At 43.4% G+C, this 13,284-nt stretch overlaps 1 protein-coding gene across 1 annotated transcript in view; it reads left to right on the plus strand.

Annotated features, from left to right (window-relative positions):
* The window catches only part of SLC6A11 (solute carrier family 6 member 11), a gene marked incomplete at its 5' end in the record, with an annotated part of 95,270 nt that extends 87,001 nt beyond the window's left edge, over positions 1-8,269 (plus strand). Inside the window, 6 exons of the mRNA XM_080625429.1 lie at positions 197-309; positions 1,686-1,823; positions 3,487-3,589; positions 4,366-4,466; positions 5,789-5,959; positions 7,727-8,269. Of these exons, the coding sequence (XP_080481555.1) occupies positions 197-309; positions 1,686-1,823; positions 3,487-3,589; positions 4,366-4,466; positions 5,789-5,959; positions 7,727-7,879 (779 nt within the window). The 3' untranslated portion in view covers positions 7,880-8,269. The remainder of the gene's footprint in view (positions 1-196; positions 310-1,685; positions 1,824-3,486; positions 3,590-4,365; positions 4,467-5,788; positions 5,960-7,726) is intronic.
* Between the last annotated feature and the right edge of the window lie 5,015 nt (positions 8,270-13,284).

A 13,284-nucleotide genomic window follows, 5' to 3' on the forward strand; every position in this document is an offset into this window, starting at 1 on the left:
AAGGGAGAGCACTGGTGGCTCCAGATAAAGAGAGGTTAATAAAGGCCGTTGTGGCAGCCCTGAGGCTGCTGTTGGCAGTGCTGTTCTACCCACAGATCCTCACCACAGCACTCCACAGACTGCTGTGCAGGAAGTTAACTCCATCTCAGCCAGACCCAGTACACAAGTGTAAACTATTTCCTTTCTTCCTTTTCAGGACCAGGACTTGCATTCATTGCTTACCCTAAAGCTGTTACCATGATGCCTCTTTCTCCTCTGTGGGCAACTCTGTTCTTTATGATGCTCATATTCCTTGGATTAGATAGTCAGGTATGAAACAAATGCTGTTTAAATATTTTGTCAGATCCCCTAGCATGTGTATGGCAGCATCCATGATGGAAACAGCATCTCATCTGATGAAAGAATGAACCCTAACTTAATCCCATGCATAAAACCATCGTTCAAGTTCCTTATTTAAAATCTTTTAAATCTTATGTGATGCAGATCATTTTATGATTTCCTGTCACACTGATTCAGCCTGATTCACTGAATCAGCTTTCATTATAAACACAGCCATCAGCTTGAACTTAAGTATGGGTGATTAAAACTCACAGATCAGTAAATACCACTGTGCCTTTTTTCCCCATTTTTGAAGCACTTTGTAATGAATTTTGAAACTGAGTATCAGTGATAGTCTAAGTTTCTAGGGTGTATTTATACTTCAAGATACCATAGCAAGGAATGTGTAGTCATATTCTGCAGCAAAGTGACAGCATAGAAGTTGTTCTTCCTATGTGACCATCAAAATTATGCAAGTTGTTTGATGAACAAGGTGGTAGTTTTAGCATGCAGCTCAGCTCTCAGCATGACTTGGTGCAGGTTTATGATCATATACTATAGAGTAAGTATATTGTTAAGTATATACCCTTCACTGCTTGTTTTGCATGACATTAAACTGAACATTTTTGTAACTACTCTTCTTCCTGATCAAACAATTCTTTTAAAAGTCTTTTAAAATGGGCATTTCCTGAATTCCACTCCTGCCTGCTGCAGTGAAGCAGGCTTTACACTGCCCACCTCTGGCCATTCATTTGGGTGCCTATTTTAGAAACCTTCTCCAGAGCCCTGGGTCAGAACTCAAGCCTCTTGCTTTCTGCTGAGTTTCAGAGTTAGTAAGAACATTCCTCCTCTCCCTCACTAGCTGTGCTTGGCTTGGGCATTTAATAGCTTTGTGGAGCTTCTCTCTTCTGTAAAATGGAGAGAACTTCTCCAAAACCCTTGCAGCTCCTTTAGCAGTGTTTGAACGTGCACAGCACTGCAGCTCGCTCCTGTGAGTGATAGAAGTGCAGGGTGCTTAGAGTGCAGTTCTGCTGCAATCCAATGGATGGTTTGTACAGTATTTAAGTCCCATTCAAGACATATTTGAAAGATTTAATTTATGTAATCCTTCTGCTGTAGGGCAAATGTATTCTGGGATAATATTAGTGGAAGTTGAATTTGGTGGTGGACTGGAAATCTATAGCTTGGGTCTTTTTTATTCTGAAATGGTGTTCCTCTCAGTTTGAGCTTCCGCTTATAGAATGTCCTCAGGGATCATTCAGTCTCTGTGATGGGAACATAGAAGGGTATTCGAAGTGTTTTTGTAGCAAATCCACATCCCAGATGAGACTCATACTTCAGTTGTACTTTCCTATCATTTGTTGTAGTTCGTGTGTGTTGAAAGCCTGGTGACAGCTGTTGTAGATATGTATCCAAAAATCTTCCGAAGGGGCTACCGAAGAGAACTGTTGATTCTTGGCCTTTCCATTGTGTCCTACTTCATCGGCCTAATAATGTTAACTGAGGTAAGATGTACTTTGTTGTACTGCTGCAGAGAAAAGGAAACGGGCTTCTGTTTATAATCATAACAGGTAAAATGCAAGAACGCTTGTCGTATACACATTTCACTGTCAGGAATGTGACTACAAAATACTTGAGACACTGTTCTCAACTACTCTAGACTACTGTGGAACAGCTGAAATGTGGAATGTATCCTCAGTTCTTCAGTTGGGCTTAGGAAATATTTTAATCCAATTGACATAGCCAAGGAAATTCCATCTGCTTTGCACCAACCAGCTCTATTGACTATGGTTTCTGCTTGCTTACTAGGGGCACACCTATTTGGATTAATAGATCAGTCAAGAAGATGGAGTGTAGTGAAAATAGGAAACTGAGACATCTTTGATTTGTATGTCACCAGGCCGGGTCAGTCAGTGCAGCTGATCTCTGAGCAGCAACTGCTTCAGGGAGAGTGACAGGAAAACAAAATAAAGGAAATAAATCTTTTTTCCAAAGCAGGGGGTTTGCTTTGGGATGTTCTAAACTAGAAATTCTGACGGTGTCAGCCCATCCAGCAGTTCATGGTACACCACCTCCGCTACTTCTGTGTGTGGTACCCAGGTTGGGGGAGGACTCTGAGACCCTTTGGTACTTGGGTACTTGGTAGGAGTTTAGTGCTTGCTTTACAGAATGACTTGTATCAGCAGTTTTCCTCTCAAGGCCTCAAGAGAGACGGGCAGAATCCCCAGTCTCCTCTGCCCATATTGCTTGCTGAACCATTACAGCCTCCCTGTATTAGGGGGCGAGGCAGAGAAAACAGTTTCCTAAACTGAACATTTATCCTGGCCACTTTAATGGCCAAGGGCTACCCTGTGTCTGATGGTTGGTATTGTGGCACTACTGATGCAGAGGACGGCAGGATGCTGACAGCGCAGTGTGCATGGTGCAGGGATGTTGTGCTGGTGCAGGACAAAGCTTGCTCTCCTTTCTGGAAGTGCAGAGGTTGCTATTGTAAAGCCATTTGGAGAACAACTTTTAACTTGTTAGGAAAGCATGTTTTAAAGACTTGCTGGAGTCAGGGTGATCCTTGGGGGGGTTTTTTGGGGGTGTGTCAAATAATGACTCAGTAATGCGGCTTAAAGGCTGTGAGCTACACCCAAACTTCATAGGTTGAGTTACTCATTTTACAGTCCCTATGCCATTGGAAAGTGATTCTAGTAGCTACAGATTTTGCCTTCTTTCCCCATATTTTAACTAATTCCTTTATATATGAATAGCACAGACACAAAAACAAGACTCTGCTTCTTCATGTGCAGTGATCTGGAGTTCAAAAGCACCGGTAGATGTCTACAGTTCGATGTGTTAACAAATGAAGTTGAAAAAAGTCAGGGAGGTGGGAGAGCATCTTGGAATCACATCAAATGTTGTTCACTCCAGCATTTACTACCTTAAAGCAAATGTCTACTGCCAGTTAAGGGAATAATCTTAAGTGCCATGGAAGCAAAAATCTTTCACAGTAAGAAATCACCGAGAAATTAATATACTTTGTTCAGGAAGGAACCAACTTTAGTAGGAAGATTGCCAGGGAACCAACAGATGGACTGTGTAATTAAAGCCATATTTGCTATGAAATACTCCTACTGGTGCCAACAAAATAGCTTTATTCCTTTATCTGGTTTTGTCTTCCAGGGTGGGATGTACGTCTTTCAGTTATTTGACTCTTATGCAGCTAGTGGCATGTGCCTTCTCTTTGTTGCCATATTTGAATGTGTCTGCATAGGCTGGGTTTACGGTGAGTTGCTGAAAACTGCTGTGGTTTCAGGTTTTATGGAAGTTTTCTATTTGCATAAAAGCAATGTGTGAGCCTTGTACACTTATGGAATGGGGCTCTCCACATTCCCATGCCCTACCATAAGTCAGTAATGCCTTTTTTCTCCACTCTAAATAACAGAGATAGTGAAAGAGATTTATTTATATATTTTCCCCTTAAACCTTGTCAGGACTGACCTGCACCTTCCTTCCTCGGGGAATGTTCCCTTCTGCTGCTGACAGTCACAGGTATACCCAGGGGAGCTGGAGTTCCTGCCTCATTACCACAGGGAGGGACATAGCAGTGACCCTACCTCTGCTGCTAGTCTGTCAGCAAAGCCAAAAGCAAACCACCACAGATGTTCATGGTTACGTGGTCCAGCAGTTTTTGCACACACAAGACTATCAGTATGACTTTCAGTCCCAGCTATTGAGGGATTCACACACAAGCTTGTAGCATATAGATACACTTTAACTGCCTTCGCCCAGGCTATTAGTGCCCAAAAGCCATTTCTGTTTGACAGCTTGACCACTTCATTGCTCACAATGGTCAGATCCAGATGTGGGCAGCAATCTCTGTGGCAAGTATGGAGCAGATGACAGAGATGTGTCAGGGAAAGACACAGCCTCAGGGAAAGACAGAGCAGCCCTTGTTGCTCTGTTAGAAACTCCATTGTTCTCTTTATGGTTTGAATACTGACCGATGCAACCTCTTCCATGTCCATTCTACATCTTCTTTTCATTTGTTTCCTGGGGTAGGCAGCAATCGCTTTTATGAAAACATTGAAGACATGATTGGGTACAGACCACTGTCACTGATCAAATGGTGCTGGATGGTTCTAACTCCCGGGATTTGCGCAGTAAGTACAGAGCACCCAAACAACTTGGTTAAACACAAAGGGGATTTTCTGTGCTTACTTCCAGAATTTTGCTGCTGCTGCTAGTTCAGAAAAAACATCTCCTGATTTGTAGCTCATGTCCTAGTTAATAAAAAACCCTGTAGGATCTTTAAATGTGTGAGTTGTGAGAACTCTTAGTATACACAATAATAGGAAGAAACAGGGCCCTACATGAACATTTGCCAGTACAATGGAGGGGTTTTTTTCACTGCATCACTGCATCTCTACTATACCTTGTGTCTAACCCACGGAACTCAAGCTCCTGCAGACTCATGATGGTTTCCTGGCTGCTCCAGCCTACTTCCTTCTCTCTGTTTGGGTGAGTAGACATTTTTTCAGACAGGACAGTTTCTTTCTTCTAGCAAAAGTAGTGGCCAAAAGCAATATCTGATACGCGTGAAGAAGGGGAAGGAATTTGCCTTACCACAAGGCAGCAGTGCTGCTGCCAACTCTGGTGGTCTGCTGTGGCTACACAACAGGGTCAAAAGTACAAAAGGAGCATGACCAGTTTGCACATACATTTGATTCACAAGTGTTTGAGGATTAGATGCTAAAACCTTCCAGTTGTCCAACACATAAATGATAGCAGCTGCAAACCCACAGATGCTGGGGCACCTGTAGGGTTCCCTTGAGCTCTGCCAGTTCATTTGCAAACTTGGGTACCTTTCTGACTCATTTTCACCAACCCATAAATGAACTCAGTACCTCTTGCTCTTGTACACCCTTTTGACCACTTTGGAGAAAGTCCACAGTAGCTTTTCTATATTTCATGAACTTAAATGATCCAAAGTGCTTGATAAGACACCTGCCGGATTTAGACAACTGTATTTGAGCTTCTGTGAGGATAAAAGAGCTGGCCTGCAGAACTGCAAACACAGACAGCGGATTAGGGCAACTCTGAAAATGTTGGCTTTCCTTTATTATTGTGACGGGTTGGAGAGAACACAGCTTGTGGTACTTAATCACAGCTGGTTTATGGGAGCAAAGCTTAAGCTTTCCTGCCCAGGTACTGTTTGCTATCAAAGCACAGGTTTTATTGTCATCAAGAGGTAAATAGGATTTAAACTTTAAAGGTTGTTTGTTTCTGTGGAAGCTACTGAGACATGTTATTTAAGCTGTACATAAAAGCAGATGCTGCTCGTTGTTTTGTTTCTCTGACTGAAAAGCTTACCTCTTCTTTCTATCTTTAGGGAAACCGGCCTTGCCTAAACAGTCAATCATTTTCTTGTTCCACAGGCAGTGTTTTGTCAAATACCACTAAAACATTTCTCTGCTTATTTCAGGGAATCTTCATCTTTTTTCTGGTGAAATACAAGCCTCTGAAATACAACAATGTCTATATATACCCTAACTGGGGCTATGGCATAGGGTGGATGATGGCACTCTCTTCCATGATCTGTATCCCCCTGTGGATGTGCATTAAGCTGTGGAAGACAGAAGGCACTTTCATAGAGGTAAGATACGTTTTCAGATTGATAATACCAAAAGAAGAAATGGGAATGGAGAACGAGCCCTCACCTCAAGAGACTAAGCACAGTTTAATCAAAGAAGAAATACCACATGTGGTTTCTGGTGGCAACTTGGGTTAGGCCTCTCAGTCACTGGTAGAAAGAGGGATATGAATTTTCTCTGTTTTCTTCTGAATGTGCAATCTGTGGCAAACTAAACAATACTATGGCTTTAAGGAGCTCAGTTCCTGCTCAGTTTGTAGCTTAAAATATCTGTAACATCAGCTAAATCCCTCAAGAAGTTTATACCAGCCATTTGTTCTGGTCAGCTGTCTTCTTTCATGGCTTTGGTAACTAATGTTTGTGCTGGCAGGATTTTCCTCCAGGAGCTGGGTTGCAAACCTCACATATGTCTTGAATACAGTTTTGCTGATTACAGTTATCTAAGTGAGAAATACAGGCAGAAAGAATTATTCAGTGCTATTTACTAACATTTGTTATCAGGTTAGCTCAGGTCCAGGCTGAGGTTAAGATTATTAAATATATGACATTTTCTTCAAAGAAGGACCATCTATAATGGAAGAAACAAGAATATAAACCTTATTCACCCATTTGGGATTTCTCATATTGCAGAAAAGCCTAGTTCTGTCATCTGGAGCCCCTTACATACTAGTCAGTGGAAGGAAGTAACCCAGTATTGCCTCCTCCTATCTCAACACATGTATGGAAGGGCCTTTATTCAGCCCCTTTTGTGCTTTCTCAGTCTTTCTGATATTCTCTAGGATCATGCCAACAGGACGAACAAGACTGCAGGAAGTTCTCTGTCTGGGGTGCCTGGGGCTCCTTAATTTACCTAGCACTTTGGAAAGATCTGTCTCAGTGTGTACCCACACTGTCAAGATTATCCTCCATTCAGAGCCAAAGGGTATGACATCTAAATGTACTCGAGTACCTCTTGTTGCAATAGGTACTGCATTCCTGAATGGAAAAGGCATCCAACATGGCAGTCCATGTTGAAATGACACCATTAAGCCGATTAAATATGGCCTGGAGGGTACCTAGGAAACCTTTGCTATGGGTATATAACCACAAAATTAATTGTCTGCAATATGTCTTAGCATGTCAAAAACGAAGTTTTGCACAAATCTTAACATGATTTCCTTAATGAATCAACCTTTCCCTGTCTCTGCAAGTAAACAGCCTTTGTTTGAAGTCTGTTTAATCTGAAGCACTGCAGACAGGTTGTTCTCTTTTCCATACCTGCACACAGGAGGGGGTTTTAGTCACAATTGCAAACTTCTCAGTAAGCGGACTTCCTGCAGCATCTCTGCTCCCTGAGCTGAGAGCAGCAACATTGCTAGAAAAGAGAAAGCTCTCAGATGTACACACATCTTTTTGTTCTTTACCATAGCTTGATACACTTTGGTGGTCTCTTGTTTATTTTTTCAGTGTATATCCTTTGACTGTACCATGAGAAACATAATGCACCCACAGATCAGGCCTTACCCAGCGCATGGAGCTGAGCTTCTTTATGGCAGGGGATGTCACTCTAACTCAGTATGAAAATTCACTTGACTTTGCCTTCACCTTCATTCTCTAGCATTCGTTCTGGTGTGATCTGTAAAGAATTGGGGGGCATGCAGCTTTCTGGATGTGAACAGAGAAATGAGAAGTGGAAATACAAGAGAAAGGGGGTTATAGTCAGTCTGTTTAAGGAATGTCTGTGTGTCATCAAGGCAAAAATAATGATTCCCATCTTCTCCAATTTTCTAGAAATTCAGGAAGCTCATTACACCCAGCTCAGATCTGAAAATGAGAGGGAAGCTTGGAGGAGGAGCCTACATTGCAGCAATAAATGACTGCGATGCCAAACTGAAAGGAGATGGCGCCATTTCAACCATTACAGAAAAGGAGACACATTTCTGAAAGAACTCTCTTTTTTTGAGTTTGTTTTGTTTTTTTTTTTTTTTTTTGTATAAATAAATGGATAAATAAATTCACTTAATTCTAGAGGCTGGCTTGTTTTGCACAGAATTTTATTAACCAGTTAATTATAAAGTGAAAACTGTATACTTGTTTAAAAATGATTTTTTTAAATGACTATGTAAGTAATGATGATGTAAAAGAAAAAGAAATAGTTCTCAGTATGTTAGTGATGACTTCTTGTAATATGGTGATCGCAGCTAATGTTTTTTGGCAGCTAGAGGGACTGTATCATGTGCTGTACAACTTTTTTACGTTGATTTCTGGCAGGTGTAATATTGTATAGATCTGTGCATTCTAACCTTCAAGCATTCCAGACCATTTCAGCTGTTCATGTATGTATATAAAGTGGACAGGACATCCTTGGGTTTATACTGGAACAAACCATGAGGGGGTGCAAGATGACTTGTAGCTGGGGTTCATACTGCTGTCTGGAGGTGGGCTGCACCCATGGGAGTTCGAGGGAGCCCCTCCAGTGCAGGGGTGTCGTGCTGTGTGGGTTCAGCTGCTGTCCCCTGGGCTGGGAAGGCACATTTGCAGCTGCCACAGTTCTGCTTCCAGGGTGAATGTTGGGAAGCCGATAAGAAGCACCGCCTCAGCTGCTCTTCCGGCCTTCCCTCCACCCCCCATGTGCTTCAGCAGGTCTAAAACTGTGCTGGAATGGGCCCACTTCCAAGTCACTGTTATTTCTGGAGATTGGATAGAATATTTCTTAAGAGATACAAATTTTGCTGCTCTTGTAAGGTCTCTGGGATGCTGTGTACTGCTCCAGGAGACCTCTGAAACTTTGCATTTGCCTTTGTGTCTGGGTACCAGGACTTCATTTTGGCTGACACTCCCCATCCCCTGAAGTGAAATGTGTCTGTCTATGCTTGTACAAGAGGAGATATATGTGGAGGTGTGCTGAGGAAAAAAAAAGGAGCAGGTTTAGAGCCTTTGTGTCTCTTTATCTGTAGTTTGCCAGTCTGTCTGCCTGGACATCTGCTCATTCCCCTCAAATGAAACCAAGAGTGCTGTAATGACAGTGTGCAGCGCTACACAGCTTTTCTCATCTTCAAGGTACTTTCTAGATCCTATCAGATTAGGCACTGATTATTCTACCCAGCATGGTATTGAGGCTTGCACCGAGTCAGGATAGGAGCTTAACTGGTGAAAGGCTGCTGAAATCTGGTCCTTAATCTCTACAAGGATTCCGGGGGGTAATTTATCTATGGTGCAGATGAAGGAATGAAGACAGGGATGTTGCGATCTCTGTTTCACAGAGGGAGCAGTATTGCGTTTGTGGTATCAGGTCTTTTTATTCTATCAATTGAATGAACCTGCTCCCTCTGATTTAAAACAGATTTTGTATGTGAATGTAGCTGATGGATGGTGGTTACCATGAGGTATGCACATGCTAGTCCCAGTTCAAAATCTCTACCTCTTGGGTTAGTTATTTTTCCCTGCCTATACTCCAAACGCTATTATTTGTTCTGGACACCCTCTTTTCCTTGTGGTTTTTTGTTTAATGGTTGTGTGAGAACCTGTGGAGGAACACTGTACTACCCTGCACAGTACCTGCTGGGGAGAGAAAAGCAACAGCCTCACTCAGAAGAAATGACATGCAGCCTGCTCTCTTCTCTGCGATTCCAAACCAGCAAAGCTCAGATACCATCATCTGGAATTATTAGGAAGAGAAGTGGCTCCTGGCCTCTGGCAGAGGAAACTGCTTCACTACAAGTCATTAAGGACGTCCCAGGATTGCCCAGAACTGTACCTGTGGTCAGCACTTCTCTGAGATTTTATGTCTTAAAAAAGCATTTTCATAGAATCACTTTGTCTCAAATCACATCATTAAAAGTCACCGATCTGATTTTATTTTACCTTCTCTGTATTTGTTGTGTGCTAAGGTGGAAGTCTCAGACTGAACTTCTCTACCAGGATTCAACTTGAAATGTTTTAAGTCCTGCTCACCTTGGCATGCTCCATCCTTGTGTGTTCCAGAAAGGACACTTTGAAGGAGCCTGCCTTTGTGAAGGTACCGAGCTGTCACCTAGGACTGCTGGCCTCCCTCAGAGGGAGCCTTCAGCTGGGGATCCGCAACTGGGGTTACCACGGTCCCACTGGAAAATGGGACTGCTGCAAGAGGAATGTTCCCAGAACTGAAACCACAGATTGAGTTTTGTACAATGAAGCAGCTGAAAGCTACATGTTGACATTGACTCAATGCCTGCTCCAAAACCTAGGAATTAACAGTTTTGGAAGCCCTAGGAAGTTGTAAGTATTTCTGACCCAGTGTCCCTTTCTGGTCTCTGTCTCCACCCATCTGTGTTGCAGTACTGAGGACCCAAAGCCACCTATGGACCTTGGGATGGGTTATGCTCCCTCCCAGAGGAAATGTCAACATGTTTTCTTACCAGTGAAGGCTGTGTGGATGTAGATGCACTGTCAGGTTACACTGGGCCTGGATCTCAGTGGAGTTACCCTCAGCTGTTGGGACTCACGTCATGACTGTGTGCAGTACAGTGTGCCCGGAGGTGGAACCCACACCACTCCTGGCCATCCATCAGGCACAAAATCAAAGTCCCAGACAGGTCAGCATTGCCCTTTGACTCCACACACATTGCTGGGGCTCGTGCATGTCGACTTATCAGTGTACTGTGAACTGCTGTGCTCATCCAAGGATCTCCCCAGGAACTATGTGCTTTGTATGGAACATGCTTCCTCTTCTGCTGCTATGAACCATCTCACCTGTAGCTTTATACACATACATATGGTTTGGCATGGTCTAAAGTATTACACAGTATTACTAATGTGCTGTGCTTGTAAATGTGTCCATTTAATATCTATCTGCCCTGTTTAACACTTTACTGATTTTGAAAAACTTCTTTTTCTTTTGTGGGGAGGGGTGGGAGGGGACATTTCCTGATAGCATCGGTGGCTCACTGCGGAGGTGGGGGAACAATATGAAGGGGAAAATGCAAACCCCAACTCTATCATGATTTTTTTTTATGCAGTTAGAAGCAGCATGGCCCTTTTCTGAACTCTCTGCAGTATTATTACAAATAGTACAATAAAAATGAACAACCACTAAGGTTTATGTAACGTTTTACATCAAGAAAGATCCTGTTTTGAAGGGCACAAGATTTCCTCTACTTACTTATTTTCAAAGATTAAAGGAAATGGGCAAACCCCAGTCTGTGTATTTTAGTTTATGTATTTTACGTGACCCTCATCTAACAGATTAAATACTCACAAGCACCCTGTTAGGGCAGACTTGTGGCTGTAAATGGGGAACTTAGAAACAAGAGAAGATTCATCAACTTCTTTGAGCTTGTCCAGTAAATCTGGCGCTGAAACAAATGAAAGTTGCCTGATCTCACAATTTCATGTCACTGTTAGTTAATATAAATCCATGTTTCCATGGAAGAGTCAGCCCTGCCACCCCTCTCCTTCCCCTGCCCGACCCACGCCTGGCTGTGGTGTGCTGAGTGGGAACAGTTGTACACATCTTTCCTTACATACTTTAGTTTTTAAAGGATCAGTTCCTTCATCTGTTCATCTCTGCTCTCTGAGAAAAATCTTCCCAGCAATTGTTTCTGATGCCACTAAACACATGCTGGAAGCCTCAACCGGGCCCCTGTTTCTTACAAGATGCTGATGGAGAGGGTCCTCCTCTATTGTGATGAGGTCCATGGCTTTTAAAACAAGAGTCCTTACTCTTTACTGAGGTATTCCAGTTAAACAAGAGAAGCTAAGGATAGCCAGGAGTTCCTTGCTATAAATGGCTAGTGACAAAATATCAGGGTATGCTTTCTATTTCTATCAGCTTGCTGTTCATAATAGTCCATCAGCCAACTCCACTACCCACTCCTGGCACTTACTACAGCACTATAGAAGAGGCAGAGCAGCTTCTCTTTAATGTTATAGTAAATAATCTCATAAGGAACACGAAGAATTCTGGCTGATCTCTTTTTACTTAAATTAAAACACCTGCTTGTTTATCATGGTATACACAGATGAATCATTCCTCTCCTCTTCCCCAAGGGCTAAAGACTGTCTGCAGTTAAGGCATGCCATGTTCAAAAGGGCAAACTGCAGCTATTCAGGCAGACACCTGCAGGGCCAAGTTGGGTGTGGGAAGTCCTGTGTTCAGCTGTGCTCTGCCGATCAGCAGCCCCGGCACCCACATGCAACACGTGAGAAGTGGAATCGCCCATGAGGTCACAAAGCGGAGGCTGTGGAGATGCTGCGAGGGCTGGAGCAGCTCTGCTCTGGAGCAGCTCTGCTCTGGAGCCAGGCTGAGAGAGCTGGGCTGGGGCAGCCTGGAGAAGAGAAGGCTCCTGAAGGGGAGACCTTAGAGCAGCTCCAGTGCCTAAAGGGGCTGCAGGAAACCTGGAGAGGGGCTTGGGACAAGAACAGGTATGGACAGGACAAGGGGGAATGGCTTTAACCTGCCAGAGGAGAGACTGAGATGAGCTCTTAGGCAGAAGCTCTTCCCTGTGAGGGTGGTGAGGTGCTGGCACAGGTTCCCCAGAGAAGCTAGTCATAAGCAGAAATTAAGAGAAGAACAGGCTACTAAGAGAAGCAAAGGACAACTAATCTCTGTGTTGTCTGCAGGGATGAAAACACAATATATTGCAAGTGACAGTTACATAGCTTATTTTTAGCTATTCTTTCCAGAAGACTAGCCCAGGTTATGTTTAAAAGTCTCTGTTTTTTTGTCAAGCTTTTGGCTCAGCCTTCACGGCAATCTTATTGGGTTCTTGTGGCACAGACTTCTCCCAAGCTTTTGGGCCTCCTGCTTGTGTAGGTACCACTTCTCCCTCCCCTCCTGCACACCTGCACTTCTTCCTCAGCACAATTCACTATACAGGCTCTGCTTCTGCACAGTGAGAGAACCGTGGTGATGGAGGCTGTTGGTTGGTTGGATTCATTAAAAGTAAGTGACAGCACATGGTGACCATGGGTGGGGAAGGAAAGCGCTGTGATGTGATATAAGGGAAGGTAGGGAGAAGCTGGCTTTATGAAGAAGCTGGAAGGAAGTCTTGTGGGAATGTTGTCATGGACAGTTGTTAGCTCTCTCCTGGCATTATCTCCTGAATGTAGTGACCTCTGCTACCTGCCTCAAGCAAGCAGCAGGTAGGGACTGTGAAGAGTGGGGTGGATGATGAAGTTCTGTCTGAACTAGATTTCTAGCACTGTAACTGCTGGAATTTGTGGGTTTCATGTATTGTTGGATTGTGTTGGAGGCCTTTGTGTGTTATGATCTGAGTTGGCGAAGCTGTTGCTGGATTTAGACCAACCCATGGTCAGTTTAAGTTGTGAGGCTGCTCCATGTATTGCAGTGCTGTTGTTAGTTAAAAACC

Source organism: Psittacula echo (assembly GCF_963264785.1).
Source record: "Psittacula echo genome assembly, chromosome: 9".
Lineage (NCBI taxonomy): Eukaryota > Metazoa > Chordata > Aves > Psittaciformes > Psittacidae > Psittacula > Psittacula echo.